The sequence below is a fragment of the Panthera onca genome, chromosome B1 (genome assembly GCF_046562875.1).
Source record: "Panthera onca isolate mPanOnc1 chromosome B1, mPanOnc1 haplotype 2, whole genome shotgun sequence".
NCBI classification, from domain to species: Eukaryota; Metazoa; Chordata; class Mammalia; order Carnivora; family Felidae; genus Panthera; species Panthera onca.
The window spans coordinates 90,838,599-90,866,305 of record NC_138342.1 but is presented as its reverse complement, the minus strand read 5'-3'; the positions used below and the strand labels follow the sequence as shown (position 1 = coordinate 90,866,305).

Here is a 27,707-nt window from a genome sequence, read left to right as displayed (position 1 = left end):
ACTGTCTGGCTTAATATCCTTCATCCTTAAATCGTGAGTCATAATACTCCCCTAGGTGGATGAGAGGTCACCTGTCTAAAGCATATCAATGGGCACACAGCAGGAACCCAAAAGTGGAGGAGAAGGAAGGGTGGCTATAGTCGTTGCTCTTATCAATACTGTGGAGTAAGGATAGTTTTCCTACAGGCCTAATAGCAGAATTATCTGTAGGATAAATGTATGTATATGAAAACTCTTTCTGCATTGAAAACATGCGATTCAACTAAGAGTTATGAACAAGAGACATGATGTGCTAAAAATTACACTATAACCGCCAATTTAATACAAAATCTTTTAAAGAGGCTAAATGAAGAACATTACTTGGATAAACTATGGCTTAAAAACACAAGCTTTTGTTTGCTACCCAGAAAGACTCTTGTGGGCTCTCTGTTGCTCAAAACTGAACTCAAAAAAGAGAACAATTCCTTCTCTGGTTTCTCTCTCTTCTCATGTGTCATTATATGCAGCTAGAAGAAGCTGGTTGACACTTTTCTCTTTTTTTCCACATTTATTTATTTATTTTAAGAGAGAGAGCATGTGAGCAAGCAGGGGAGGGGCAGAGAGAGAGGGAAAGAAAGTGAATCCCAGGCAGTCTCCACCGTGAGTGTGGAGCCCAACGTGGGGCTGGGTCCCACAACCCTGGGATCATGACCTGAGCCGAAATCAAGAGTCAGACGCTTAACCAACTGAGCCACTTAGGCACCTTGGCACTTCTTATTTGCTGCCTGGGATTCAAGAGTGCATCAGGTGCCTTTTCTATTTTCCATGTTGCTGCAGGCAATGCTGTTAGTAAACTTTATGTAAACAGCATCCCTTTTCTTCAGTCACCAAGGTCATTTTCCTGCCTTCAGCACTCATCGGCACTTCCCTCGGGACCTGTCAACTGTCACTAAGGGTATTCTCAAAGTCCTCCTAGCTTGTATTCTCCATCTCGTCAAGACCCTAGCAGTTTTCCACCCACCACTCAGTCCCAAACCCAATGCCACATTTCCATCCCAGTTATCTATTGCTACATAAAAAGCCACCTCAAAACTTTGTGCCTAAAAGCAACACTTTGTTAACATGCCCCAAGGTTTTCTAGGCAACTGGGCTCAGTGGGCAGTTCTTCCTTGCTGTGTCTCATGCAGGTGGAGTGTCAGATGGCAGCTGGGGCTGGATGGCCACAAGGGCTCACTCAAAGGACTAGTAGTTGATGGTGGCAGCTGGCTCGGAGGTCAGCTAGTGTAGACAGGAGTAATCACACATGGTTTTTCCATGTGGCTTGGACTTCTCATGGTCTTGCAGCAAGATTCCAAGAGGGTGCACCCCAAGAGTGATCATACTAAGAGGCAAGAAACAAAAGCTTCCAGGCCAATTACAAACCATACCTGGCACTGGCACAGTCACTTCTGCCATTTTCTATTGACCAAAGCAGCCACAGGCTGGCAAATTTGCAAGGGTTAGACATATCATCTCCACAATTTGATGGGGAGTGACAAGGTCACTTTGTATAAAGTGAGACAACAGCTATTTTTGCAGCCAACATTGGAAACCAGAATCTGCCACTTATGGATTAAAACAAAAATTCTAGGGGCACCTGGGTGGCCCAGCCAGTTAGGCATCATATTCTTGATTTCAGCTCAGGTCATGATCTCACAGTTCATGGGATCAAGCCCCGCATCAGACTCTGTGCTGTAACAGAGTCTGCTTGGGATCCTTCCTCTCTCTGCTCCTCCCTGCTCATGTTCTCTCTCTCTCTCAAAATAAATAAACTTAAAAAAATTTTTTTAAATTCTATCAACTCAAGAAAGGTGAGAGAGGAGGAAAAAGAAGCAATGAAAAAAATGATGAGGTGCTTGGGAGGCTCAGTTAGGTGACCGACTTCCACTTAGGTCATGATCTCACAGTTCGTGAGCTCGAGCCCCAGGTCCGGCTCTGTGCTAACAGCTCAGAACCTGAAGTCTGTTTCAGATTCTGTGTCTCCTTCTCTCTCTGCTCCTCCCCTGCTTATGATCTGTCTCTCTTTCAAAAATAAAATAAATATTTTTTTAAAATGAAAGAAAAAATGAGACAAATAGTATAACAAGTGAATAGATACAGAAATATCCAAACATGTAATAATCACCCTAAAAACAAACTAAACTCACTCATTGAAAGAAAAAGATTGTCATTGTAAAACACAAATATGTAAAGTTTCATGATACACACAAGAGACACACCTAAGACGTGTGTAAGAATAAAGAGATGTTGAAAGAAAATGGTAGAAAAATATATATGGTAAATTCTAACCTTCAGAGAGCTGGCATAGCTACATTAACATTGAGACTACCTAGATTTGGGGACAAAAAAATCACTATCAAACACAAAGAGGGTCACTACATAACGATGAAAATTTCATTTCATTGGAAAGATTCGACAATCAAACTTATGAAAGTGTAAATTTTTTTAAAATTTTGAACATAGTGAAAGATGCCATACACAGTTTTAAATTATCTATGCGGTAAGCAGTAACCCAATAGCAAGCAAAACTAAATGATATATTACTCAGTTATACACATGTGGTAATACTATTTTTTTAAAAAGCAAAGAAGTGATTGACACAAAATTCATAGCAGCAGATACCTCTTGAGGGAAGGCACGGGATGGATCAGGATAGAATACAAACATAGACTCAGTTGTATGGGTAATATTTTAATGCTTATGTTGGGTTATGGATTCTCCGGGCTTTGTTCATTTTATTATACTTCTCAATTTACATGTCCGTTTAATGTATTCCTTTGACTATACTGAATATTACACAATAAAGTTAATATGAAAAATGACATGAATCAAGCTTTAGGGGGGAAACAAAAAATGTAAGATATCAAAACCACACCTTCATCAAATTAATGATCTGTGTTTTTCCATGGTCTGGTTCTTTTTGAAGAAGTTTCTTCGGTCATATTTTTCAACCTGCAAGTTTTCGTAATTTGGTTCTTAACCTGTGACTATGGATGATGTACTTCAGGAGGTTTATGAGCTCCCTGAAATAACAGGAAAAAAAAAAAAAACGTGTGTGTGCGTGTGTGTGTGTGTGCACGCGCGCGCACGTGCGCTGAAGGGATGGGGGAGAGGAAAAAGAGTCCATTCCATTGGCAAGAGTACTTAGAGATAAGCAGTGTGCAGTAGTTAAAGAATGGATTTGGGAAGCAGAAAACTTGGATTTGAACCTTGGATTAAACATTCCTTAGTGTGTGAGCTTGGTCAAGTTGCTCCTTCTCCATTCCCATATCTATAAAATGAGAATAACAATGCCCATCTCACAGTGTGTGGTACAGATAAAATAGTATGAAGGGTGGCACAGGACCTGATATAGAATGTAAATGCTTTAATCCTTGCTCCTTTTATTACAATTTTAATCAGATCCTTAACTGGTCCATGACCCAAAAGGTTGAGCAACACTCTCACAAGAAGCAATAATTGCCCTTGATTCTGTGTATTTAGCGCTCCTTTATCCATTATAAATGAGCAAAGTGCACAGGAGTTAAATTTGTTCACTGCAATGAATAAGCACAGTGTTCGATTCCGGGGATAAGTAAAGAGCTCGCTTTCAACAGAAAAACTGGATTTAGAAAACTTTTTTATTGAAATGTAACGTTCATAAAGTACACAGATCCTAAGTATACAGCGCAGTTCATTTTCCTGAAGTGCACACTCTCTAACTATGTGGTGCCAACATCAAAAAATAACACCACCGGCAACCTAGGCAGCTTTCCCCATCTCCCCTTCTGGTCACTACCCCACTTTTCAAGGTAACCACTATCCAGGCCTCTAGCATCAGGGAAACACCAACTTTTACAATGATGAAATGAGAACATAGGATGACAAGTATACAGTGTTCTAGTAGAAACTACAAGAGATTGAGAGCTAGGCACACTTTAGTTCCATCACAGCTGATCTCCCGAAATGGAGACGTACTATTTACTAGACTGAACTGTTACAAGCATTGGAAATAATATGGATCAAATACCCAGCATGGTACCTCCCCTTGTTGACTAAGCCTATTTCTTATGATACCAAGAGACCCAGAAGGTAGTTGGGGTCCTCTTTACGACTGAATGGGATAACAGATGTGAGGGCACTTCATAAAGCTGAAATATGTTATACAAATATAAAGTGTTATGTGAAAAGATATGGTACAACATTTGCTATCTGGGCTTAAAATTGTTAGATAATTTCCCGTCATCTCAGTGAAAATAGTACAACAGGTCTGGGGACTCTGAGTTACAGCTGTTCCAACCTATCAACCTGGTCAGACCTCGAGTGCTCTGTGTTTAGACTGGCACCCACACTCCACCGTCACGACAAAACTCTTTGTGAGGTGGAGTGGTTGCCAACACAAGCACTTAGTGGCATGTGTGAGGGTTCATCCTCGTCAGGATGCATCTGAAGATATGGACTTTATGCAGAGGTGACACCATCTGTTAACCAAAAGCAGCTCCTTGGCCTTCAGTCGGAGTGGCGGGGTCATGCTGCACGCTGTGTGGAACTGTTTCCACCCAGGAATGGATACAACATAAATCATAAAAACACTTTTTAAAATGGACATAAAAATAAAAGCAGACATTCCATGCCTCAACTATATTTATCAGACTTGACTCTGTGGGCACATTGCCACCACTCCTATCCCCAGGGGAGAATGCATAAGTATGCATTCAATAAAACTATAGGATGTGAAAGGAAAATACTGAAGATTAATACAGACCTAACATCTCAGGGGCACCTGATAGGTTCCAGAGACTGTGCATTGTCTCGTTTAACTCTCAGAACATCCCTATAGGGTATTGCCATCTTTGTTTTACTAAGGAGAAAATGAGGCTCAGAGAATCTAAGCAACTTGTCTATAGTTACACAGCTGGTAATTGGCAGAGCTGAAATATGAATCCAAATCTAACTGATCCCATGTCTGAGCTCCTAATAATTTGTGGTATTTTCCATCGAGATCCATAGTAACCATTGTGGAAACACTGAAAATTAACATAGCTCATGAGAAGTACGTAGCCACCAAAATGGCTATATTAATCTAAGCACCCCAAAAGTAGTACATAATCTTTTGTGAAACTTATTTTTAAAGGAATATAAGCAACCTAGAGTGAAGGGAAGGAAGAATGATCCTAAGGGAACTAGACTCCAAGTTTCTGAGCCAGAAAAGCTAGAAATGGTACACCTACAAAAAATGGGAGCTCATGAGAGTTTCGGTATTTGAAATGTTGGCCGTCATTATACAGTAGTTAGATATGCCTAGATATAGACACAATCAGTGGACCTGAAACCAATGAACTAAAGCAAACCAGAAGATAGCTTTCTAAAAAACAAAGAGATCTGAAAATGGAATGGGCTGCCTTGAGAGGTAAAAAGATTCCCACCACTGGCAGGTTCAACAGAAGTTAGAGGACATCTCATCACAGATAATGAAATCAGGACTTGAATTCTCTCACATAATTTACAACAAATTATATGAAGTTATATATAAATATATTTATTATATATTTATTTTATTATATAAACCCCAGAAGTTTAATAACAACTGGACTTTGAAAATCTTGCGAAGAGGTAACTAGTCAACTTGGTGCAGCAGGGCTAGGGCTGGGGCAGGGAGGGCTGGCCAAAGACAAGGGAAGAGGTAGTGTTTCCATTCAAGGAGGTGGTGCCCTTAAAAAATCACTGAATCAGGGGCACCTGGGAGGCTCAGTCGGTTGAGTATCTGACTTGAGCTCAGGTCATGATCTCACAGTTCATGGGTTCGAGTCCTGCATCGGGCTCTGTGCTGACAGCTCAGTGCCTGGAGCCTGCTTTGGATTCTGTGTCTCCCTCTCTCTCTACCCCTCCCCCACTCATGCTCTGTCTCTGTCTCTAAAAAATGAATAAAACTTAAAAAATTTTTTTTTACTGAATCAAGTAAATCTCCTATAGAGTGGCTGAAGTTGTCACGTGTAATGATCAGGATAGGTTGGCAAGGCATGATTCCCACTGCTCTGAACTAGAGTAATAGAAGTGACCAGTTTCGTATAGAGCATGAGTCAGTACATAGAATACATCAGAAATAAACAATAGAGTCCTTATAGTACCATCTTCTCAATTCTGCCCTCCTAATGCCCCAGCGGTATTCCTGTCTTGAGTACCATGATACTCCAGTATCCTAATAAATTATGCTCTTTGCTTAAGATAGCCTGATTTTTTCTCACTTGCAATTAACAGTACATATTAAGTACTTAGTATACAGCATATTAAGCAAAATAAAGAAAAACAAGTAAAAGAGATTTTGGAAAAAGTGTTATTTGTATTTGAAACTTTCAGGCCCATTGTTCCTACAAGAAATTGAGCCTTTCCTCATCCCAATCTAGGTATAGATGCTCCTCCCATGTGCTCCTTTAACAAAAGAGAATTGGCCTGTTTGCCTATACTCACTAGATTATAAATTCCAAACTAACAAGGGTTGTATTTTTGATATAAGCCCTCATTTTTTACACCATCTCTCATTGATATAACCCAGCATCTGGCGCTATGTCTTTTATAAGCAAGTGTATACCTTGTATTACTATGTTCAAAGAGTAATCTCTGTACCAGGAAATAGCCGCACATAATGGAAACAATTGGTCTGCTATGTGCAAGACCTGGGTTCTAATTCAAGCACTGCAGCAAATGAATCTCAATTTACTTGCTGGCATAATGGGAAAATAACCTCTGTTCCAGCTTTCCACTTCAGGTATGTAACATTTATTAAGAACCTAAGTTACCTCACACTTCCCAATTCAAATAAACATTAATGACATACGATTTCTTTTATAATCAAGATATATAGGATTTCTTGTCATCTTAATTCTCTAAAGACAATGTTTTCTTTATAAATCTCTGGCAGAGATGTGCTACTCGGGTCCCTTTGACCAACCCACCGCCTAACTGCAAGGAAGAGGGGCTACGTGACAGCCTCTGGTGTTGGCTTTGTCAGGGTTCACCTCAGCTTTCTAGCCAAGATCACGCTGATCTCAAGGTTGGGCCGCACAGCTGGCAAGCCAGTGACACAAGGGCCTAGCAGCCACTTCCCCCCAAGGCCTCTGACAGGCAGTCTCTGCTGCAGAGATCCCCACTGGACCGACAGCTACTCTGTCAGCTATGCGTCGAGGAACGACAGCTTTCCGTGGTTAGCCTTGCGGCCTCCTTTGCCTCTCACCGGCCCACTTTGCACTTCTCCGTGTTAATGAGCATTGACTCCTGGAGGATTCTGTGGTGAAATCAGACTAGTTTGTTCCCCATGTAGTCCACTAATTTAGTCTCCTTCTCATTTACTTAACCTCTGCTGATGTTAATAATGCTTGAAAGGCTTTCCATCAGAGCCTGCCATTTTAGCGTCCTCAAAAGCATTTTAAGTCTAGTACAAGACACGACTTTTTTCTTCACATAAAACACTGCAATTTTACCAGAAGTTATTTAAATATATTTTTGTATTTAGTAAAGATATATTTATTATTAACACAGAAACAAAACCTTAAGAGCTGGGACCAAAGAAAAACCCCAAAACAAACCCCCAAAACACCCCACCAAACCTTAATAGCACCATCTTGTGGTGTTTAACAAGAACTGTTCACTACTCAATCGTATTCGAAAACTTTTGAAGCCCTAACGCCTTCCTGTTATCTTCTGTCCATCTAGTTTAGCCAAGGTTTTTAAATATGGCCAAATGCACTTAAATTAAACCTTTAACGCTGTTAAGTACACACAGGCCTTGCTTTCCTTTTTCAGGGCCTTGAGGTAGAACAACCCCCTCTCCCATGTCTTGTGATCACTACAACATACTAGGAGTGATTTTGTTTGTGGCCATGTATCAGTATCTGACATTTTGCAAACATTTTCTATCTTTTGTTTATCTGGCTTCCCTACAAGAACAGAAGCTCTATGAAAACAGAGCCTTTTCAGTTTTACTCATCCTTATAATGCTCAGTGCCACGTGGCGTATCTTCTCAAAACTTTTTGAATAAATGAATATTTTACTCAATGAATGGCTACATTGAAATCTGCCTTGGAATTAGAAAAAAATCACCTGGGATAGAATTTTACTGTGAAGATCTCAGAACAAGAACTAGTTGAGCAGCTAGAGAAGTGATGTTCACAGCCAGTCAGGGAAAACCAGAAGACCTGGCAAGAAGAAATTAAGGGAAGACCAGACCGGTGCAGGGGTGTTTCTAGATGTGCTCACAATTGTGTTAATTACTGAAAACAAATGCCTGAAGGGAGTTCTCCTCGCACACAACCACTTACGACTCTAACATGCATGCAGCCCATGCTTATTTAGAGGGGTACAGAATTGCTACCTTACAAGGCAACCTGCCAACTACATTTTGAGACCTTAGACCTACCGACAGTAGGTTAGGAGAGTTATAGGTAGGAATGAGTAATTATAGATGGAAAAGTTAATACCATTGGTTAATTAAATCATAAAATAAGTGGCCCTCTTGGTGCAGTGGTAGCGTGTCAGTCTCATAAAACAAACAGAAAAGGTGTTAATTAGAAAAATTATTTATTTCTGCTCCTTTCATACACCTTATTGTGCAGGAAACGGTCTTGCAGACACATCTGAAATAATGTACTGTCACACACTCTGTTTAAAGGCAAAGCACCATAGGTAAAGCTGATCGTCTGTCCAGAGTTCTCAGCTTACGGGATCTCGCTTCCTGATTTTACATTAATTTTTGGAAGTCACAAATATCATCTCCAAAAAATGTTAAGGGGGGCTGTAAAAAATAATCACTTTATTCAGTATTACAGCTGTAGAAATGGAGTATATTTTCTTTAAGAAATGAAAAACTAAGAAGAAAATGCCACTTAACATCATTGGTACGTCGGCATAGGCCAGCAGGAAAAATACTGTGATAAGCTTGTCTCTTTGATACCAAGAAGACATTCTAGTTCAAGCTTTAACATGCTTCCTATGTTTTCACTAGATGCTTCTTTTCTGCTGCTTCATTCTTTTCCATAGTTCACGTCAGAGGATTGGTACAGCCTTTAAAACTTCATTAGCAGGAGCAAATCCAATATCCACAGATTTCATCCCAAAAGGCATTTTAACCCATCAGATATCCCCTGCAGGAATAAAATTTATAAACACAGAAAGTGAAAAGGAAGCAACATTTCAAAACACCCCAACAAATTTTATGATGAATCAAATGACAATCTGAAAATATAATTGTGACTCATCCTTATGGTTTTTATTTCGAATCTTGCCTCCCCAATAAATAAATATATTACTGGGCTTCAGTTCCATTACCCTTTCCCCTCAAAGCATACAGTTACAAACCAATATGGCTCCAAACCCGGAAGCAAATGAGCAGAGACTCAAACACCCACAGAGGCTGTTAAAAAGCCAGGCCGTGAAGCTATCCTTCAACAAGGACTGATTTAAAACGCAATCAAATAGCTAGGTTATCTATGTCCTCAAATCACAGAATTAACAACAAAAAGAAGAGAAAGGAAAGGATAAAATGACAACAGGTATACAATGATAACAATGAGAAATGGCAGATTACATCAAGGAAATAAACTGAACTGAAAAGTATTGCTATGCCTAATTAAGCGTAAATGGAAAAGGATTCTGAGCCTAGAAGGCAAAATTATGCTTAATGTTCAGTGTCCAGCAAATAACCGTTATCAAATAATATTTGCTGAATACAAATGTAAATGCTAAGGAAGCAATAAAACAGTTTAGGAAGTGGTGGGTCAAAAAAGAGGAAGATAAAGTTTTAGTACATGTACTAAAGTTAAATTTCAGCTGCAGGGAAAAATTGCTTATATGCATTCTCCTAGTCCCTAAATGATATTATTATTATACATTTACTTTTACTTCTCATTTCTCCTTTCCTTTAGAATTTCTTTTCTGAACTGATCTCATGATCTCAGGATTCACGCAGGAGCTCCCTAGCTTTTTTCACCAGGTTTAAATGGTAGTTCAAATTGCTAAAAAGGCAATTGTTGCCACTCAACTGCATAATAAAATCTATTCAATAGACTATTTCATACAGCCTTTATTTTTTAAATTTTTTTAATGTTTACTTATTTTTGAGAGAGACAGAATGCAAGTGGGGGAGGGACAGAGAGAGAGAGAGAGGGAGACACAGAATCCAAAGCAGGCTCCAGGCTCTGAGCTGTCAGCACAGCTGACGTCCCTATACAGCTTTAATAACATACTTGCCTAAAAATAGAAACCCATCCCTCTGCTCTGAACTAAACACTTTTCCTAATTTTAGAACATTACATCATGGGGTGCCTGGGTGGTTCAATCGGTTAAGCCTCCGACTTCAGCTCATATCATGATCTCACGGCTCCTGAGTTCGAGCCCCGCATCAGGGTCTGTGCTGACAGCTCAGAGCCCTGGAGCCTGCTTCAGATTCGGTGTCTCCCTCTCTGTCTGTCCCTGCCCTACTCACACACACACACTCTCTCTCTCATCTCTATCCCTCTGCCCGTCTCTCCCACTCATGCTCCCTAAAATAAAAAATTTTAAAAAATTAAGAAAAACCTAAATAATTGCAATAGTAAGATGGAGGCAATCCAGAGAATTAAGCACTTTCCAAAGCTTTTTTTTTTTTTTTAAGCAGTAGATAGCTCTGTTATCCTCAAAGTCAAATACCTGAGCTAAAAAGAAAAGCACTTATATCCTAAGGAGAAGACCTAAAACTATAAGGAAGAATGAGAAGCTTAAGTAGAATAAAAACAAATCTGGCTCTATGGACAAAACCAGCCCACCTGTTTTATTCCCCCCCAATTTTTTTTTTTTTTTTCTGAGAGAGCATGGGGGAGGGGCATGCACGGATGAAGGGCAGAGGGACAGGGGAGAGAGCATCTTAAGTAGGCTCCAGGCCCAGTGTGACAGAGGCTCAATCCCAGGACACTGGGATCATTACCTGAGCCACAAATCAAAAGTCTGATCCTCAACCAACTGAGCCACCCAGGCACCCCAAACCAGCCTACTTCTATTCTGCTACATTTCTCCAAACGTTCCATCTGTTTTGGTTGGTGATTTGTAGTAGCCTCTTGATCTCTCTAGGAGCCTCCTCTTTTCTTGTTTTGCTCTGGAAAACTTCAGCCTCTTCCATACCAAGTGTATCTTTTCCAACAGGGACAGAAAAAAAGAGGAACAAAAAGAGGAGGCCGGAGTGCCTAATTCTTCATACAACTTAGCCAATGGCTAAAACTGTTTTCCCCAGACAAAAATAAGAGCCACTGGCAGAGGAGTCTGAGGGAACTATGTGGCCACACAGATATTCAGCTGACAGAGAACACTGCTCTTTTCCCATCCCGCCTTAGCATGAGAACATGACTGCAGGAGAAGTGAGTGCTTTGGACTTTCTAGGGGAAGTCTGCCCATTCTACTCTAGATGTTACGGTAGACAGGTTAAGCCACAGAATAAGTGAACCTGTGAAACACACACATCCTGTATTCTCTTTTACTGTCTATTATAATAAAATACGGGAGTATCAGTTCTAAGAAATCAGTATAGTTGAAACTTGACGTTTAATATACTCCCTGAAAAATAAATTTACGAAGAGCTAATCTTTGTATGGTATAGTTGTCCAATGTTCCTGCAGTTACTAATTCATCCACAGGTGAAATAAGAATATAGGGAAATGTGATCAGACTTGTCCCTATTTCAAGTTAATGATCTCAAATGGAATTATAAAAGTTGCCATAAAACCAATTTTTTTTTGTTTTAAAAATATTGTATGTTTTCTGAAACAAAGTCTTCTTATACATACACACACACACACACACACACACACACGATCCTTTCCCATCTTTTTGGAGAGGCAATAACTCCCTCCCTGTCCAAGGCTTAATGGGTTTTCCTCATACCAGTATTCAAAGAGCAGCAGTAATTAATGCCTTGAAAACATTCCCTACTATCACTATTACTACTGAAATCCCATATGTTATAGATTAAGCAAAAAGCAATTTAAAGAAACAAGATCTCCAGTCAGTGGTCAGTGACATTGTAGCAAAATAACCATTTTTCATGAACATGAATGGAGATGACAGAAAGACAACTGGTCTCAATTTTACTACTAACCATAGCTATAACCTTGAACAAGTCACAAATTCCTTTGGTTCTCAGCATTTTCATCCATTTAAATGAGGGTTAAATTAAATCCTCTATGATTTTATGTGATCCAAGTGATTATTTTACCAACTTGCAACAAAAGTTAAACTGCTGATTATACAAAGTACTTGATAACTTACGGCAGTTTCATTCTCATGAATACTCTAGCCATGAAAAAACTCAATAGGACACAGACGAATCCAATGAATAGAAGAAGAAATCTATTGAGTTTTGGAATGTTTGGTGCATTCGATCGGTCCAGGATTATGAAACCTAAACCTCCCATTGTGAACAGGAAGCTGGATGCGAGTCCTTCCATAATATATTGTCCATTTACTCTGAAAAAGAAAAACCAGATTAAACAATAAATGAAAATTCCCAGAAAAATAAAAAACCTGTCTTTAGATTGAAAGACCTATTTCTGCTTAAATATTTTTGTGCTGCTTTTTTATTCTTAACCTTACAACTATTTTATCACATTTCTGTATATTCATTTCAATTCCTGCCATGTCTGAATTATGAATCAAGCACTATTCTAGGTTCTGGGGATACAACAAAATCTGTGTCTTCATGGGGCTTATGTTCAAAAAAGTTTTAGAACCTCAGCTAACACAACTGTCAATGTAAAATCAATGCTGAGATTTTAATTATTAGCTTAAAAAGCAAATTAGTGTATGTATAGAAACCCTTAACCCAGAACTTTTGTTTTGCTTTTAAAAATAATGACATTTAAACTTCTATCAAATTCAAATTTGAATTGGTAAGAAATGTTTCTAGAAGTTTCACAAGAGTAAACCTCTTGTTTCAAAGGGAAAATTTTATTATTTTTTTTTTCAAAGGGAAAATTTTAAAAGGAAATATTTTTAACTAAGGCTCCATGAGCCCCACAAGAATTTCCAGCAATCTATAAATCCTTAGAGTTATATGCAAATTTTTATACATACGTATATCTGTTTTTTTCTAGCAATACAGACCTTTCAAAATTCTGAATCCATGGATCCCCAAAAAGCAAATTCCTCTGTTAAAGGGATAATTTATACAAAGGTATATCTAAAGAAGGTATATTTTTTGTTAGCTAATTGCCTTAATTGAAAACACAATACACGCATACACAAAACACAATACATAATACATTTTGAGCACTGGGCTCAAAATTCCAACAGTACCAATGATAACAGTATGAAAGGTTTCCCTACCATCAAGATCTCCTGTCATCTAGATACCCCTCACTCCCAGAGAATCACAAACATTTTTTCAGGAATATGCTATGTATGGAACATCATTAACGTTCAGGATGAATACAAATATATAGCTATGTTTAGATGGACAGTTATCAAGTGGATTTAGAAAGCAACATAATAAGCATTGCCCAGGTAAGCCAAACCACAGTGGAATGGTGATTCATTACTCAAATGGAACACCTAAGTCTCAAAAATTATTTTTAATGTTTATTCATTTTCAGAGAGAGACAGAGAGAGAGAGAGAGAGAGAGAGAGAGAAGGGGAGGGGCAGAGAGAGAGGAAAAGAGAGAATCCCAAGCAGGCTCCACATGGTTGGCACAGAGCCCAACAGAGGGCTCAATCTCATGAACCATGAGATCATGACCTGAGCCAAAATCAAGAGTCAGAAGCTTAACCGACTGAGCCACCCAGGCACCTCAAAAATTATTATTATATTTTATTATTTAATAGTATAGTCTAGGGGCTCACAGATTTTTTTCTTAAATGGCCAGATAATACATGTCTCGGGCTTATAGGCCATATGGTTTGTGTCAAACTTAGCACTGCAGCTTGAAAGCAGCCATAGATAGTATATAAACAAATGGGCATGCCTAGTTCCAATAAAACATTACTTACAGGGGCGCCTGGGTGACTCAGTCAGTTGAGTGTTCGACTTCAACTCAGGTCATGACCTCAAGGTTCGTGGGTTTGAGCCCCGCGTTGGGCTCTGTGCTGACAGCTCAGAGCCTGGAGCCTGCTTCAGATTTGGTGTCTCTCCCACTCTCTCTCTCTGCCCCTCCCCCACTTGCTCTCTGTCTCTCTCAAAAATAAATAAACATTTTTAAAATTTTTTTTAGATTAAAAAACATTACTTACAAATAAACTGGTACCTGCAGTTTCCTCATCCCCAGAATAGCCTATAAATGTATTTTAAACCAATACCCTCCTTTAAATAAGTGATCATATCACTATGAAATATATTATTTCCTAATAAATAATATACTTCTGTTCTTGCCCACTTCCTGCATCTCTGCATTTAGCATTTTAAAACAGCTATTATCTAAATGCAGATGGACCCATAGGTTTCACTGTATTTTTAAAAAGCACTCATGCCCCAGCAACCTTCTTTCCCACCAAATCATTCAAAAAGGCAACTGTTACCTGTAGGCCAAGAAGGCTACTGGCCTCTGATGTCCATGTTCATCGGTCATAGAGCCAACACTTGGAGGTTCAACAATAACATCATAAATTATTCCTATATGAAAGATAATAGTACAGATTAGATTGGATTCCTAATTTTTAAAAAGGATTAGAGTTTTCATCAGTCTCTAAAGATTCATTTATATTTAAACAGGACTGCTTAGATATATTATTATAATCAAGTGAGGCCTAGCTAATCCCCTAAACTTTAGATAAACCTTTCAGAAATTCAACTCACTATTTTAGCATACTATCTCTAAAACAGGTATTTCATAAAAGAAATTCATTCAGTAACTGTTTCTTATACTCAAGAATTCCTCCACAATAGGGGCGCCTGGGTGGCTCTGTCAGTTGAGCGTCCGACTTCAGCTCAGGCATGTCATGATCTCGTGGTTTGTGAGTTCAAGCCCCGTGTCAGGCTCTGTGCTGACAGTTCAGAACCTGCAGCCTGCTTCAGATTCTGTGTCTCCCTCTCTCTCTGCCCCTCCCCTGCTTGCACTCTGTCTCTCTCTCTCGAAAATAAACATAAAAAAAAAAAAATTACTTCATAAAGGAGATTAAATGTTAAAGGCTATTATTTTAGTTCAAGAAAATGCTGTCAATTGAGGGTACTGTGACTAATTTTCTTGCTTAAATGTAAAATAAGGAGACATTTTTAAATCATACCAATAGGCAGACAGGCAATACTAGAGATTCATGATCATTAATGTCCATCACTTATGTCACGATGTCCCTGTGATCATTAATTCCATCAACATTAGTACTTTCCGGATCTCCCACTGTCCACATCTACTCTCCAACATCCTCACTTCCAGCTTTTCTTAAGCATCGTTAAGACTGTGTCTCCCTCACCCTTGACTAACAAAGCAATCACATTGGGCTTCTCTAATCTCTCCACCACCACCACCAAGCCTACCAGCTGGCATCTACAGCCATCCCTTCCTCCTTCCCTCCAGCTCCAAGAGAGGAAGAGTCCCTCCTCCTACCAATGTGGGATTGCTTCTGCAATTATCAGGACTCCATCCCCTCCTGCCTTCTCAGAGAATTTGTTCCTTTGGCTATCGCTCCTCCTTCCTGTATTTCAACCCTCTCCTTCCTACATCAACCTTCCCTGGATTCCAGACCCTTCTAGTTAAATCCTATTACTGTGCTTCCTTTTTGAAAAAAAGTGAGACTTCCTTCTTGGGGAAGAAAAAAAAAAGGTAAACTTGTTGTCTCCCTTTCCTTACTTATTCTTCAGTCTTCACCTCACTCGAACTTGGTATCTGCCTCCGCTGATCTTACTGTTGCTAAAGTTGCCAATGATCTCATGGTGTCAAATTTAATGGACATTTTTCAGTTATCTTAGGAGGCTTCATGGCAGCACTCAATACAGTTTACTAAATCCATTTTCCTTGGGGGAAAATTGGTTTCTCATGGCTTTTGTGATACTCCTGTCCATGTTTTCTTGCTACCTCTGGCAGGGCCTCCTCTTCTATAAAACCGCTACATGCTGGGAATTCCTTAGGGCTTGATCCACTGTCCTCATTGTCCACATTCCCTCCGGAACTCAACCCATCCCTTCCCAGGGCTTTCAGTTCCATGCACTAATGAAGGTCAATATGCCAACACCGATCAAACAATGTTAGCCCCAGTTGAATTAGATGTAAGCTCCCTAAGCACAGGGACTTTCACTATGTTCTTCAATACCTGGCTTATGAGAAGCATTCAAAAAACATTTGTTGTTAACCAACTTCAATACAGACCTATTTTCTCAATTCTAGACTCATATCTGCAAACTTGACATAACCATGCCCAACTGTTACATATCCCGAAGTGACCTGTGGTTCACTGTACCCCAGCAAAAACCATCTCTTCAATCTCAGAAAATGACACTTCCATCTACTCAGATGCTCAAACCAAACACCAGTTTAAGATTCCTTCGCACTGCATTCTCCCCAATCACTCCTGATAACCCAATCAATCCATCAAGACCTACTGAATCTACTTCCAAGCTATCTTTCATTGTATTTTCCTCCTTCTCCACTGCCACCAACCTAGTCTTAGTCAACTACAAAACCCACCTAATTGGTCTCTTGGTTCCGTATCTGTCCATCCTTTTCCCTTTGCCTACTATTTCCTCTCCCCCAATTCTTTAGATTTTGGCTAACCTGTCATTTCCCCAGGAACCACACTGCAATGTGATGTTCCCAGCTCCTGTTATTTTCTCATAATCTTTTGTTCTTTCCCTTCAGTGCAACTCTGGCAATTTGTAATGGAAAAAATAACGCAGTGGAAAAAGCTTTATGTGATATTTAACCAACCTCAACCATGACATTATAAGCTTCAGAAGGACAGCGTCCTTATGTTTCGTTCACTGTCGTTCCCAGTACCTAGGGCCTGGAACTTAATCGAACCTCAATGCATTGTTTGCTGAATATTTCTCAGCAATGAACATTATTTATGGAAGTACACTCACAGTTTTTAGAAGAGACTCCTTTCCAGTGGCAAAACCGATTCCTTGTATGAGACACCTCGTGGCCTTGGCCACTAAAAAGTGCCCTTTGCAATTTGCCCCTGGGATTGGGGCAGAGAATCTCCCCATTACAACAATCCACGGGAATAAGTGGACAGAATGAAAACTGTGAGGCTTCTAACAAAGGCTTGGACTCCAAGGGAGGTTAGGGTTAGGAGAAGAGACCAGCAGATCAAAGCAGACGAAGACTCATTTTTTGTTAAAATCACATGCATTTTAAATTTCATTTATTCAATACAGCACCCATTAATGTGCTGAGCAAATGTTAATGTTAATGCAATGTTAGGATAGCATCTTACCAACATAAAAAAAAATATTTAAAATATATTTTACTTAAGTTAACTATCATTATTCTCGATTTGGGATGGGAGTTGATTCAAAGACAAATCCTAGTACCAAGCCCTCAAAGTTTCACATTCTTCCCTCTTAACAACTCTTTTCACATCTATGAAAATAAAGATGCCTATGGCCATTCCCTTAAAAAGGGAACTTTTGCTGTCCCTAATCTGTAAGCTTCAATTTTATAACACCTAAGTTAAGTACCCCACTTCTCAAAATCTGGAAATACAATAGAATAGTCTTGAGTACATCATGGAACTGTGGCTTGCAAGGGTGGTGGCCTGAAAATTGTAGCTGGATTGCCAACTCATCACTATACAAAACAACGCCCCTTTTGCAACTTTTTATTTGGAAAAAAAAACAAAACACCAGGATAGGACAATTCTGGAGTGTTTAATAGTACTGCTATTTTCCTTATTCTTTAAATTTTCAACCTCTGCTTTTTGAAATACAATACCTTCTGCAAATCTAACTTCAATCTTAAATATTAATCGAAACCGTGGATTTGGAAATTTCCATTCACGTTTATTGTTGACCAGGGCAAAAAGCAACAACGGACCCTTAGGTGTGGGTTAACAAACCCCAAGGATTGTCATGTCTCTTCCATGTTTCCAGGGGCTGTACACAAAGATAAAAGTCCCAAAACCCTCCTGACCAACCGAGTAGAATGGGCAAGACTAGACTTCTCCAGGGCCTCTGTCAAACAATTTACAGGAGGGGATGGGAGTCCTGATAATTGCAGGCAATAAACAGAATTACAATCTGGGCTTGAAAAATATATTCGATTCGCATCCCTAGGCTGAGGCTAGAAGTGCGGAAAGGCAACGGGCGTGAGAACATGGAGAACAATGAGAGTAGCCTCTCAGGACACAGGACAGGGCGTGAGGGCACATGAACCTCTGGGCTGTTAATACTTGAGACCCCAGAAATTCCCTCCACCCTGCGAAAAGACCTAGAGCACAGCGATGCTTCCCCCGGGGCTGAGAGCGGAACGGACGCGCCTCGGGGGCCGCCGGCTCTCCGCGTCTCAGCGCCTCTCGGGCCCGAGCCAGCCCGAGTTACCTCCGGTAATGAGGAAGTAAGACACCACCACCAGAGCGTACACCGTCATGGCCGACGGCATATGCACCCAGGGCGGCTTCTTCAGCTTCAGGTTGGGGCATTCGAGCACTAAGAACGGGACCCGGTACAAAGTCTCCATGCTGGTAGCGGCAGGGGAGCCTCTCGACCACAAGCCCCACGCGCCACCCGGAAACAGGCCCGCCCTCCCGTTCGCCGGCGCATGCGCCAGCGAACGGAACTTGCAGGTCCGTAAGTCTAGGAGACCTATATATATAGGAAAAAGAAGAAACTACGAAGAATGAGTAAACAACACGATTTAAAGCTATATCTTATTAAATCTTGTTAAGGATAAATTTGAATAAGAAGCTCAGTTATTGCTAATGAGTAGACAGGTGATTTATATACCTTCAAGGACCTGCAGGGCGTCAGACGTGGCCAAGCCGGAGAAGCAGAGGAGGCAGTCTACATCTGAGCCCCTCCCACTTGCCGGCGCTGGGGATTTGGAAGCTGATTGGATGCGGGCGTTCTAGGTTCCCAGAGCTACAGGATGAATGGAAGCGTTTGGGACGTTCTGCCTTTTCCATTAGCGGTTTTTTCAAGAGCCTGAGAAAGTCCTAGTTGCTGAACTTTTGCTTCACGATGTAGTTGTGGGGACAATCATAATAACAATTGTTATTAATAATTGCTAAACTAGTATATTATCAAAGTTGAAAAAATATCCAGTCCAGATCAATCAAAATTATCAAGAGGGCATCTCCACAGGATGCCTAAAGCTGATACCTTGACGTGACCAAAATACTATTTTAAATAACCCATGTCCTACCCTCCACTTTGCTTCTCCCTCAACCATCTCTATCCTCATAAATACTAAAAACTTTCTGGCCGAAAATCTTGAAATCAGCCTGGTTTCTCTATTAAAACTCCATATCCAAAACATCAGCAATAATTAATGAGGGGGGTTTACACGGAAACCAGTATTTATACATGGGAAGATTTTCTGGGAATTCTAAAGCAGAATGTTTCTGAACTTAGCATGGTTTTATAAATGAGGAAAACTTTGGAACAATTAAAAATATGTTGCCTTGAAAAAATAAGGGTAAGAATAGAAATTCAAAGTTTGTAAGCTTCCTTTGTAGCTTCAGGAGGGAAACATTAATTAACCACTGCTTGGCAGATACTGTGTTAAGTGATTTACACTGGTTCTTATTTCATCTTCATGACCACTCTATTAGGTGAATTCTATCGTCAGCGCTTTACATATGACAAAACTGAAGCTTGAGAAGTGAAACTTACAAAGTGTAGTAGTTTGTGATTGGCTGAGACTTGCTCTGAATGGAAATAAGATTTGAGATGCTTAAGATGGGGCAAGTGTATCCTTCTTCCTATATGTTTTAGGACAAAATAATTGTGTATACATTGTGGGGAAAAAACCTAGAAATTTTTAAAATATACATTTTTTAGGACAAAATAAAACTACCTAGTCATCTATGTATTATTAATGTCACTTTTTTACTCTGTTCCAAAAAGTAAGTTTGTTCCAGAAACCAATTAATTATTATTTTTAACATCCTAAAACTTGAAATATTTGCCAACTTGACTTTGTAATATTCTATAAGCCAGGTATTTAAAAAAAAAAAAACCCTTTTATGAATAAAAATGCACATCTGTTACCATCTGTGTCCTAACCAAAAATATTTCTGCGGAAAATGTTTTGGTTAAACACAACATAAACTCTGTAACCGAAAACCAAGGAAATAATGAATATAACCATGGATATTAGAGTATACCCTTAAGTAAACATAGAATCAAATCAGTCAGTGAGTGGATATTTTATATAAATGAAGAAGGGCAAATGTTGGAAGAAACAGATTTAAAACATTATATACAGTCAAGCTTATCATTCTAAGTTACTTATACATACAAGCAAAAATGGCTAATTCTTACTACACACAAGAAAATCTCCACTTAAGGAAGATAAGAGCATAAAACTGATATCTGCCAAGATTCTCAAGTTTAAGATAGGAAGTATTAATTAAAAGCCTTGGGGCACCTGGGTGGCTCAGTTTGTTAAGCTTTCGACTTAGGCACAGGTCATGATCTCCCTGTTTATGAGTTTGAGCCCGCATTGAGCTTTGTGCTGACAATGCAGAGCCTGCTTCAGATTCTGTCTCACTCTCTCTGCCCCTCCCCCATGATTTCTCTTTTTCTCCCTCCCTCCCTCTCTCTCTCTCAAAAATAAATAAACATTAAAAAAAAAAAAAAAAAAAAAAGCCTTGAAGTCAGGAATGGCTCTCCTGATCAAAAGAAGGACAATCCCACAAATAAGTTTTTAACTAAATTCTAAACAAACTAGAGCCACCAAGACTATTAATGCTACTGACTTTAGTTTATTTGAATATGTATTTAGGGAGGAAATTTGTAACCTTTTTTTTTTTTTTTGTCAGATAATAATACACAATTTTAACCCTGATTTATTTACAAAGACATTTTGCAGTTGAGCTGACAGTCTCGTGAGCTATGTTCTTTCCCTCCGGGTTCTGTATAAGCATGAGTATGTTTGTTTCCCCAGCTCAACAGGTATTTGCTGAGTGGCAACTCTGTTCCAGGCCCTGGGTGAGGCACTATTATGTCTCCTGTTCTATCATACTCTTCCTGATGCAATATTGGATTGTGAATTTTGTTATCACTGTCATTATTTAAAATTTTGAAAATTAAAATTCACAAGTAAAACATAGGTATATGTGTATCATGACGACAGCAATGCATGGAACGAGTTCCTTTTCCATTGCTGCTCTCCTTTTACTTCTCCTTTCAGAGGCAGTAAGAATGCTGGGATTAGTTCAGCTGGAATAAACATACTCAGATGTGGAACAATCCCTGTATCAGTTTCCTGACCTGTAGAGTGAGAGCTCTTATGGTAGGAAAGATAAAGTCGAACCAATAGAACTGGCTTTACCTACCAACACAAAAGAGGTGACTGCAGAGACTGATGTCATCATCAAAGATTTGAAAGATGCAGTATGGTAATTCCTACTACATTGCATTCAGTTAGCTAATTCAGCCCTTGTAAAAGAAGGATGGATCTTGAAGAACAACAGTGGATTAATGTAAATTTAATCATATCGTAACTTCCTCTGGTCATGTTATTCCAATCTGTATAGTGAGTGATCCAATAAACTGCTGATTTTGAATAGGAACCCAGAATAAGCAAAGCTTCTGCAACAGGTCCAGCCTGCTGAGCAAACTTCTCTGTCACTTGGGCCACATAACTCAGCAGATCCAATATCCTTCGTAATGTCTGTGGCAGATAGGGATGTTCTGTTGAGCTTTTTTTTTTTTTTTTTTAACGTTTATTTTTCAGAAAGAGAGAGACAGAGAATGAACGGGAGAGGGTCAGAGAGAGAGGGAGACACAGATTCCGAAGCAGGCTCCGGGCTCTGAGCTGTCAGCACAGAGCCCGACTCGGGGCTCAAACTCACGAACAGTGAGATCATGACCTGAGCTGAAGTCGGACGCTCAACCGACTGAGCCACCCAGGCGCCCCTGTTGAGCTTTTGACAAGCCCCTTAGGTGAATCATAGCACTAAACCCTAGGCTTTTGCAGCAAACCTATGTCTCCCTCTGAAGATAAATATGTTCACTGAGAAATAGCTTCAGGCTTGCCATTGGAGCTTAGTTAAGACTATGCTATTGACCATAGTCAACAAGTTACCATGAAACCTGAACCTCTAACCTATCAGCCAATAAACATGGTGCCTACAACAGCATTCCATCATCAAATGAAAGTGTTTTACAGGAGATCAAGCTCATGTAGATCTTAAAATTACACGTAAGTTGCATGAGAAAATAACCCAGATGCACATGGCCCACATCCTTGCACATTGCCACTTCTCTCTCAATCTATACTGTGGGCATTATGGAAAGTGCCCTATGGCCAGTTAACTGAAGAAGAAAAGGGGAGGAGGCTATTTCACAGATAGTTCTGCAGAATGTGCTTGCAGTAACTGAAAGTAAATGACTACAGATTCACTTGGAGGGAGCCTCACTTGAAGGAAGCGATGAGGGAGAATCCTTTCAATGAGCAGAATGTTAGAGTCTACCTGGTTGTTCATTCTGCCTGGAAGGAGTGATGACCAGAGTTGCAGGTCTATAGTGATTCGTGGGCAGTGACTAATCATTTGGCTGGCTGGATGGCCAGGGAATTAGAAGGAACACCTCCTTCTAATTGTTGAGACCTCCTCAACAATTTTCTCCCTCAGACTTTTCAGTGCACAGTGCCCAGAAAATACCTACAAAACAAATGGGCCAATGGTCTATATACAATTTTGTGGATGCTTTTCATCATTTAAAACATATTGTAAACATCTTCCATTTCAGAAAATACACTACTACAATATCATTTTTCGTGGTTGTATAGTATAATATCACATAGATACATGTGGTATGTGTGTGTGTGTGTATATATATATATATATATATATATATATATATATACTGTTTATTTATTTTTGAGAGAGAAAGAGCATAAGCAGTGGAGGGGCAGAGAGAGGGAGACACAGAATCTGAACCAGGCTTCAGGCTCTGAGCTCTCAGCACAGAGCCTGATGCTGGGCTTGAACTCAACCAACTGTGAGACCACGACCTGAGCTGAAGTCAGACGCTTTACTGACTGAGCCACCCAGGTGCCCCTACATGGATGTTTCATAATTCACTTAACGAATCTGCTAATTCCAGTTTCAGAAGTAACTGATGATCAGATGGTAATTTATTTCACTAGCTTAAAAAAAATAGTGTCTCTTAAAAGTAATAATGTCTCTTGAGGCCCACACTAATTCAGAACTTCACAGTGAAGAGATTCTGGGAAATATAGTTCCAGCTTAGCTAAATTGACACAATACAAATCCACCACAGTCTAGTCCTTATTAGCATGGTATCCACATATACTTTTTTGAACTATATTTAATTTAATTTTAAAATAAGGGCAGCAACGGGGCGCCTGGGTGGCTCAGTCAGTTAAGCGTCTGACTTCAGCTCAGGTCACGATCTCGTGGTCCGTGAGTTCGAGCCCCGCATCGGGCTCTGGGCTGATGGCTCAGAGCCTGGAGCCTGCTTCTGATTCTGTGTCTCCCTCTCTCTCTGCCCCTCCCCCGTTCATGCTCTGTCTCTCTCTGTCTCAAAAATAAATAAACGTTAAAAAAATAAATAAATAAAATAAAATAAGGGCAGCAGCAACAATATGCTTTCCCCTAATAGAGTGCAACTAGCCCTCGTGCAACTGTAACCAGCTCTCTCCAGGGAGAAAACAAAGGCTTTTTGTTTATTTTGGTGCAAGAACCATCCCTCTTCTAGATAAGTCTTATTCCTTCTTTGATGTCCAGTAACTTAAATGCTGAGAGGTTAAATATTATCAACAAATAGCATACCATAGATGGTAGGAGAATGGGAAACAGAAAGAAGAAAATATTGGTTAGCATATGTACAAATATATTCATATCAAGATAAGGAAGAAATACTCATAACTGTCCCATTGCTTATTTCCACAACTCTTCACATGGTCACAACTGGTATTTATAATTACAATTTTCCACTCTCTATTCCATACTCCCCTTGCCTTCAGCAAAAACTTCAGCTGGCTGAGGTTCTTTATCTGCCAGAGCGATCTAAAACTTAATTCCTGAAGGGTCTGAGCCATTTGACCCTACTAAGGTTGTAGTTTTCCATAGACTTTAATCATAGACTTCGGGGGTACTAAGAGGCGCAGGGGATCTCCTGCATCCTAGGCACACTCCCCCTTACTGCCATTTTGTAGTGGCAATCAGAATTTCCCATGGATGCCAGGATCAAACCCTCTAGTCGGTATAGTACCCCTTACCTGCTTTTTGATTCACTGGCATGAGGGCACTAAAGAGGTGAGGTGACACTCTCGGCTCTGTTTAATGGAACTATTGAGGTGGCCATCCCTTGATGGAAATATTATCTTGGGGGACTGAAACTCCTAGCCCAGCAGAGCCCAAAGTTGTAGGAAATGGGAACCAAAAGTTTCACGAGTGCATCACTAGAAGTCACAGTGAGAGGAGCTGTTCCCATTTTCTACACTTGATTCCCGGGCCTGTGAATCCTGGTTCCAAGAGAAACAGCCGCATATACTGATCATTGATTTACAGCACACGCTGCATCTTGGCAGGCATTGTTTTAGCTCCAAGAGGTGTTGACATTCAGTTGGCATCATAACTGAGTTTTCAAAAGGCCATTCCACCATTCCACACAGCTGCTTCAAGGTGATAGGGCACATGCTAAAACCAGGAATTCCATGAACATGAGCCAATTGCCACAATTCATTTGTTGTCAAACAAGTTCCTTGGCCAACAGCAATGCTGTGTGGTATACTGCGATGATGAGCAAGGCATTCTTCAGATCCACACAATGGTGATTTTTGTAGCAGCATTGTGGCCAAGGAAGAAAAAATCGTATCCAGTGTTAAGTGTCCATTTTAGTAAAAACCAAGTGCCTCCTGGGAGTGGTCCTATGTGATTAACCTATACCAAGTAGATGGCTCATCTTCCTGGAGAATGATACCATTTTGTGGGTTTGTTGTTGATTTCTTCAATTGGCAGTTTGGGCACTCAGCAGTGGCTCTAGCCAGATCAGCTGTGATGAGTGAAAGTCCACGTATAACTTCCATCCCTGTAGCCATGGTCACTTTGTTTGTGGGCCCGCTAGGCAAGGACAGGAGTGACTGGGGAAAGAGGATGACTATCCATAGGATGGATCATCTTATCCACATGATTATGAACATCCTTCTGTACATATGTTGCAATTTATTGAGTATCACCTGGGGCACAAATATCTTCATACTATGAACTTTTATAGGAAGGTCTCTCTCCAGACCTCCTCAACAATTTTCCTAGTATATTTTCTGAAATGGAAGATGTTTACAGTATGTTTTAAATGATGAAAAGCATCCACAAAATTGTATATAGACCATTGGCCCATTTGTTTTGTAGGTATTTTCTGGGCACTGTGCACTGAAAAGTCTGAGGGACATAGAGATGATTAATATCTATGTGATGAGATTGTGGAATTTTTCCTTTTTTGAAACCGCATGTATTTCCTAACTTTTCTATAATAAACATATATTACTTTTGTAATTAAAGTTTTAAAAATAGTATTTTGTTGGAACATAGTAAACATCTTTCTGGTCTTTCATGAGTATATCTGTCTCTCTACCCAGGTACTGTTCACTGCTGTATTCTAGAAGGGGTGAATAATAATGCCTCCCAAATTTGTTTCCATTCGACGTAAGGGTATCTGGATGTTCATCACTACACAGACATTAATTACTACACTACGGACGGCCATCTGTAGTATCAGAAACTCAGTGTCTTAAAGTCAAGGACAATATCATTTTTGCCACAGAATTCCCTGCACCTCCACAGTGCTGGCACATAGTAGGACTCCTTAAATATTAGTGGAATGAATCCGTGAATGAACCCCTTGCCTCTTCCATGTCTTTTTATCCTTCAGTGTATCACCTTAACAATTGTGCTTCCTTAATTTTTCTTTCGTTTGTTCCCACATTTTCGTCTCCACTACCGCTTCTTAGTCCAGACCCAACCATTTCCCATCCCAGTTCTCTCCACATTGCAGCCAGGGTGTTCTTTCTAAGAGACTGAACAGATCTCAGTATGCCAATCAAGATGCCATCCTTACTGCTAACTAGGGAGATGTAAGTAGCTGGGTAAAAAGTAAAATTTGGGGGCGCCTGGGTGGCTTGGTTGGTTAAACGTCCAACTTCGGCTCAGGTCACGATCTCACGGTCCGTGAGTTCGAGCCCCGCGTCGGGCTCTGTGCTGACAGCTCAGAGCCTGGAGCCTGTTTCGGATTCTGTGTCTCCCTCTCTCTGACCCTCCCCTGTTCATGATCTGTCTCTCCCTGTCTCAAAAATAAATAAAACGTTAAAAAAATTTTAAAAAAAGTAAAATTTGGTTTCTTTTTGCTCGTTACTATCTTCTTTCTTTTCTATCTCAAAGCTCCTTTCCATATTTTAATACATGTTTTGCCGAAATTGTGGGTATATTCTGAAAGCATCTACTTATGCTCACATACTTCTTTCCTTTCCTTTGGAGAAATGGGGACCAGCGAGGGCAGGCAGTAGTGCTGGTGATGATAATGTTCACCATTTCTTCCTTCATTCATCAAGCATTTATAGAGAATGTAACAGAGACAAGTTCTGTTCTAAGTGCTGGGGTGAAGGTGGAGGAGGGACAAGATAACCAGTACCTGATTCCTGCCTCAAGAAACTGTCATTCTGATCAGGAGAGAAACACACACACACACACACACACACACACACACACACCACAATCAATGGCAGGACCGAGAAGTGCATGCTTACTGGAGTTCTGGACAAATTGCTTAGCAAGTCCTGGAACAGAAGTTACTCATTCTTGTGGGTAGGAAATTCCAGACTCACAGAAGAGCTCATATTTGAGATGGGCATTGAAGGAGGAGCTAGATTCCTTAACAGTCAGGCTTTTCAGGCACAAGGAGCAGTCTGAACAAAAGCAGAGAGGTATGAAATTCCAAGGGAAGGTGAGTCGCTTGCATTGATGGTTCAGTGGTAGAATTTCTCACCTGCCAAGGGAAGGTGAGTGATTGCATATGACAGAAGACTAATGGAAGAAAGGCTGGAGATATGACTCTAAAAGGAAGGATGAAGCCTGTTTGTGGAGGGTCTTTCAATGTCATAATGCATTTAAATTTTACCTAAATAGATAGATTGATAACTGAAGGATTTTTGAAATTGAGATAATTGGGTGTGTGTTTGGAAGACAGATGGGAGAGCAGACAGACATGAGGCAGAGAGAACTTTTAGGACCTCAGTGTGAAAGCCCAGATGAGAGACAATGAAGGCATGAGATAGACTGTGGGAATGTTCAGAGCAGGGAGGTTGGTGGCAATGGAAAGACTAAAAGATCGTCACTGGTAGAATCAGGTGAATTTGATCAACAAATGGATATGAGGCTTGAGCACTGATAAAAGCGAACTGAGAAATAATGGTTTTGGGCAACTCTGCTGCTGAGTCCACGAGCTGGACCAAAGAAGAAGGCTTTTTCCTGGACCTAGAGGAGGAGACTGGGGTAACGGCCAGGGTCAAGTAGTGCTTTCGTGGATAGCAAGAGCCAGGGTGGAGCACACCTCCTTCCTCCCTGGGACTCTCACTAT

The 27,707-nt window shown here is 40.2% G+C and overlaps 1 protein-coding gene across 1 annotated transcript; it reads right to left on the bottom strand.

The window, feature by feature from the left end:
• Nucleotides 1–8,555: 8,555 nt before the first annotated feature.
• Nucleotides 8,556–18,685, bottom strand: OSTC (oligosaccharyltransferase complex non-catalytic subunit). Its single transcript, XM_060654466.2, has 4 exons — nt 18,483–18,685; nt 14,528–14,621; nt 12,287–12,484; nt 8,556–9,135 (listed from the first exon to the last, which is right to left on the bottom strand). The coding sequence occupies exons 1-4, from the start codon at nt 18,619–18,621 to the stop codon at nt 9,117–9,119; spliced, it is 450 nt and encodes a 149-aa protein (XP_060510449.1). The 5' UTR covers nt 18,622–18,685; the 3' UTR covers nt 8,556–9,116.
• Between the last annotated feature and the right edge of the window lie 9,022 nt (nt 18,686–27,707).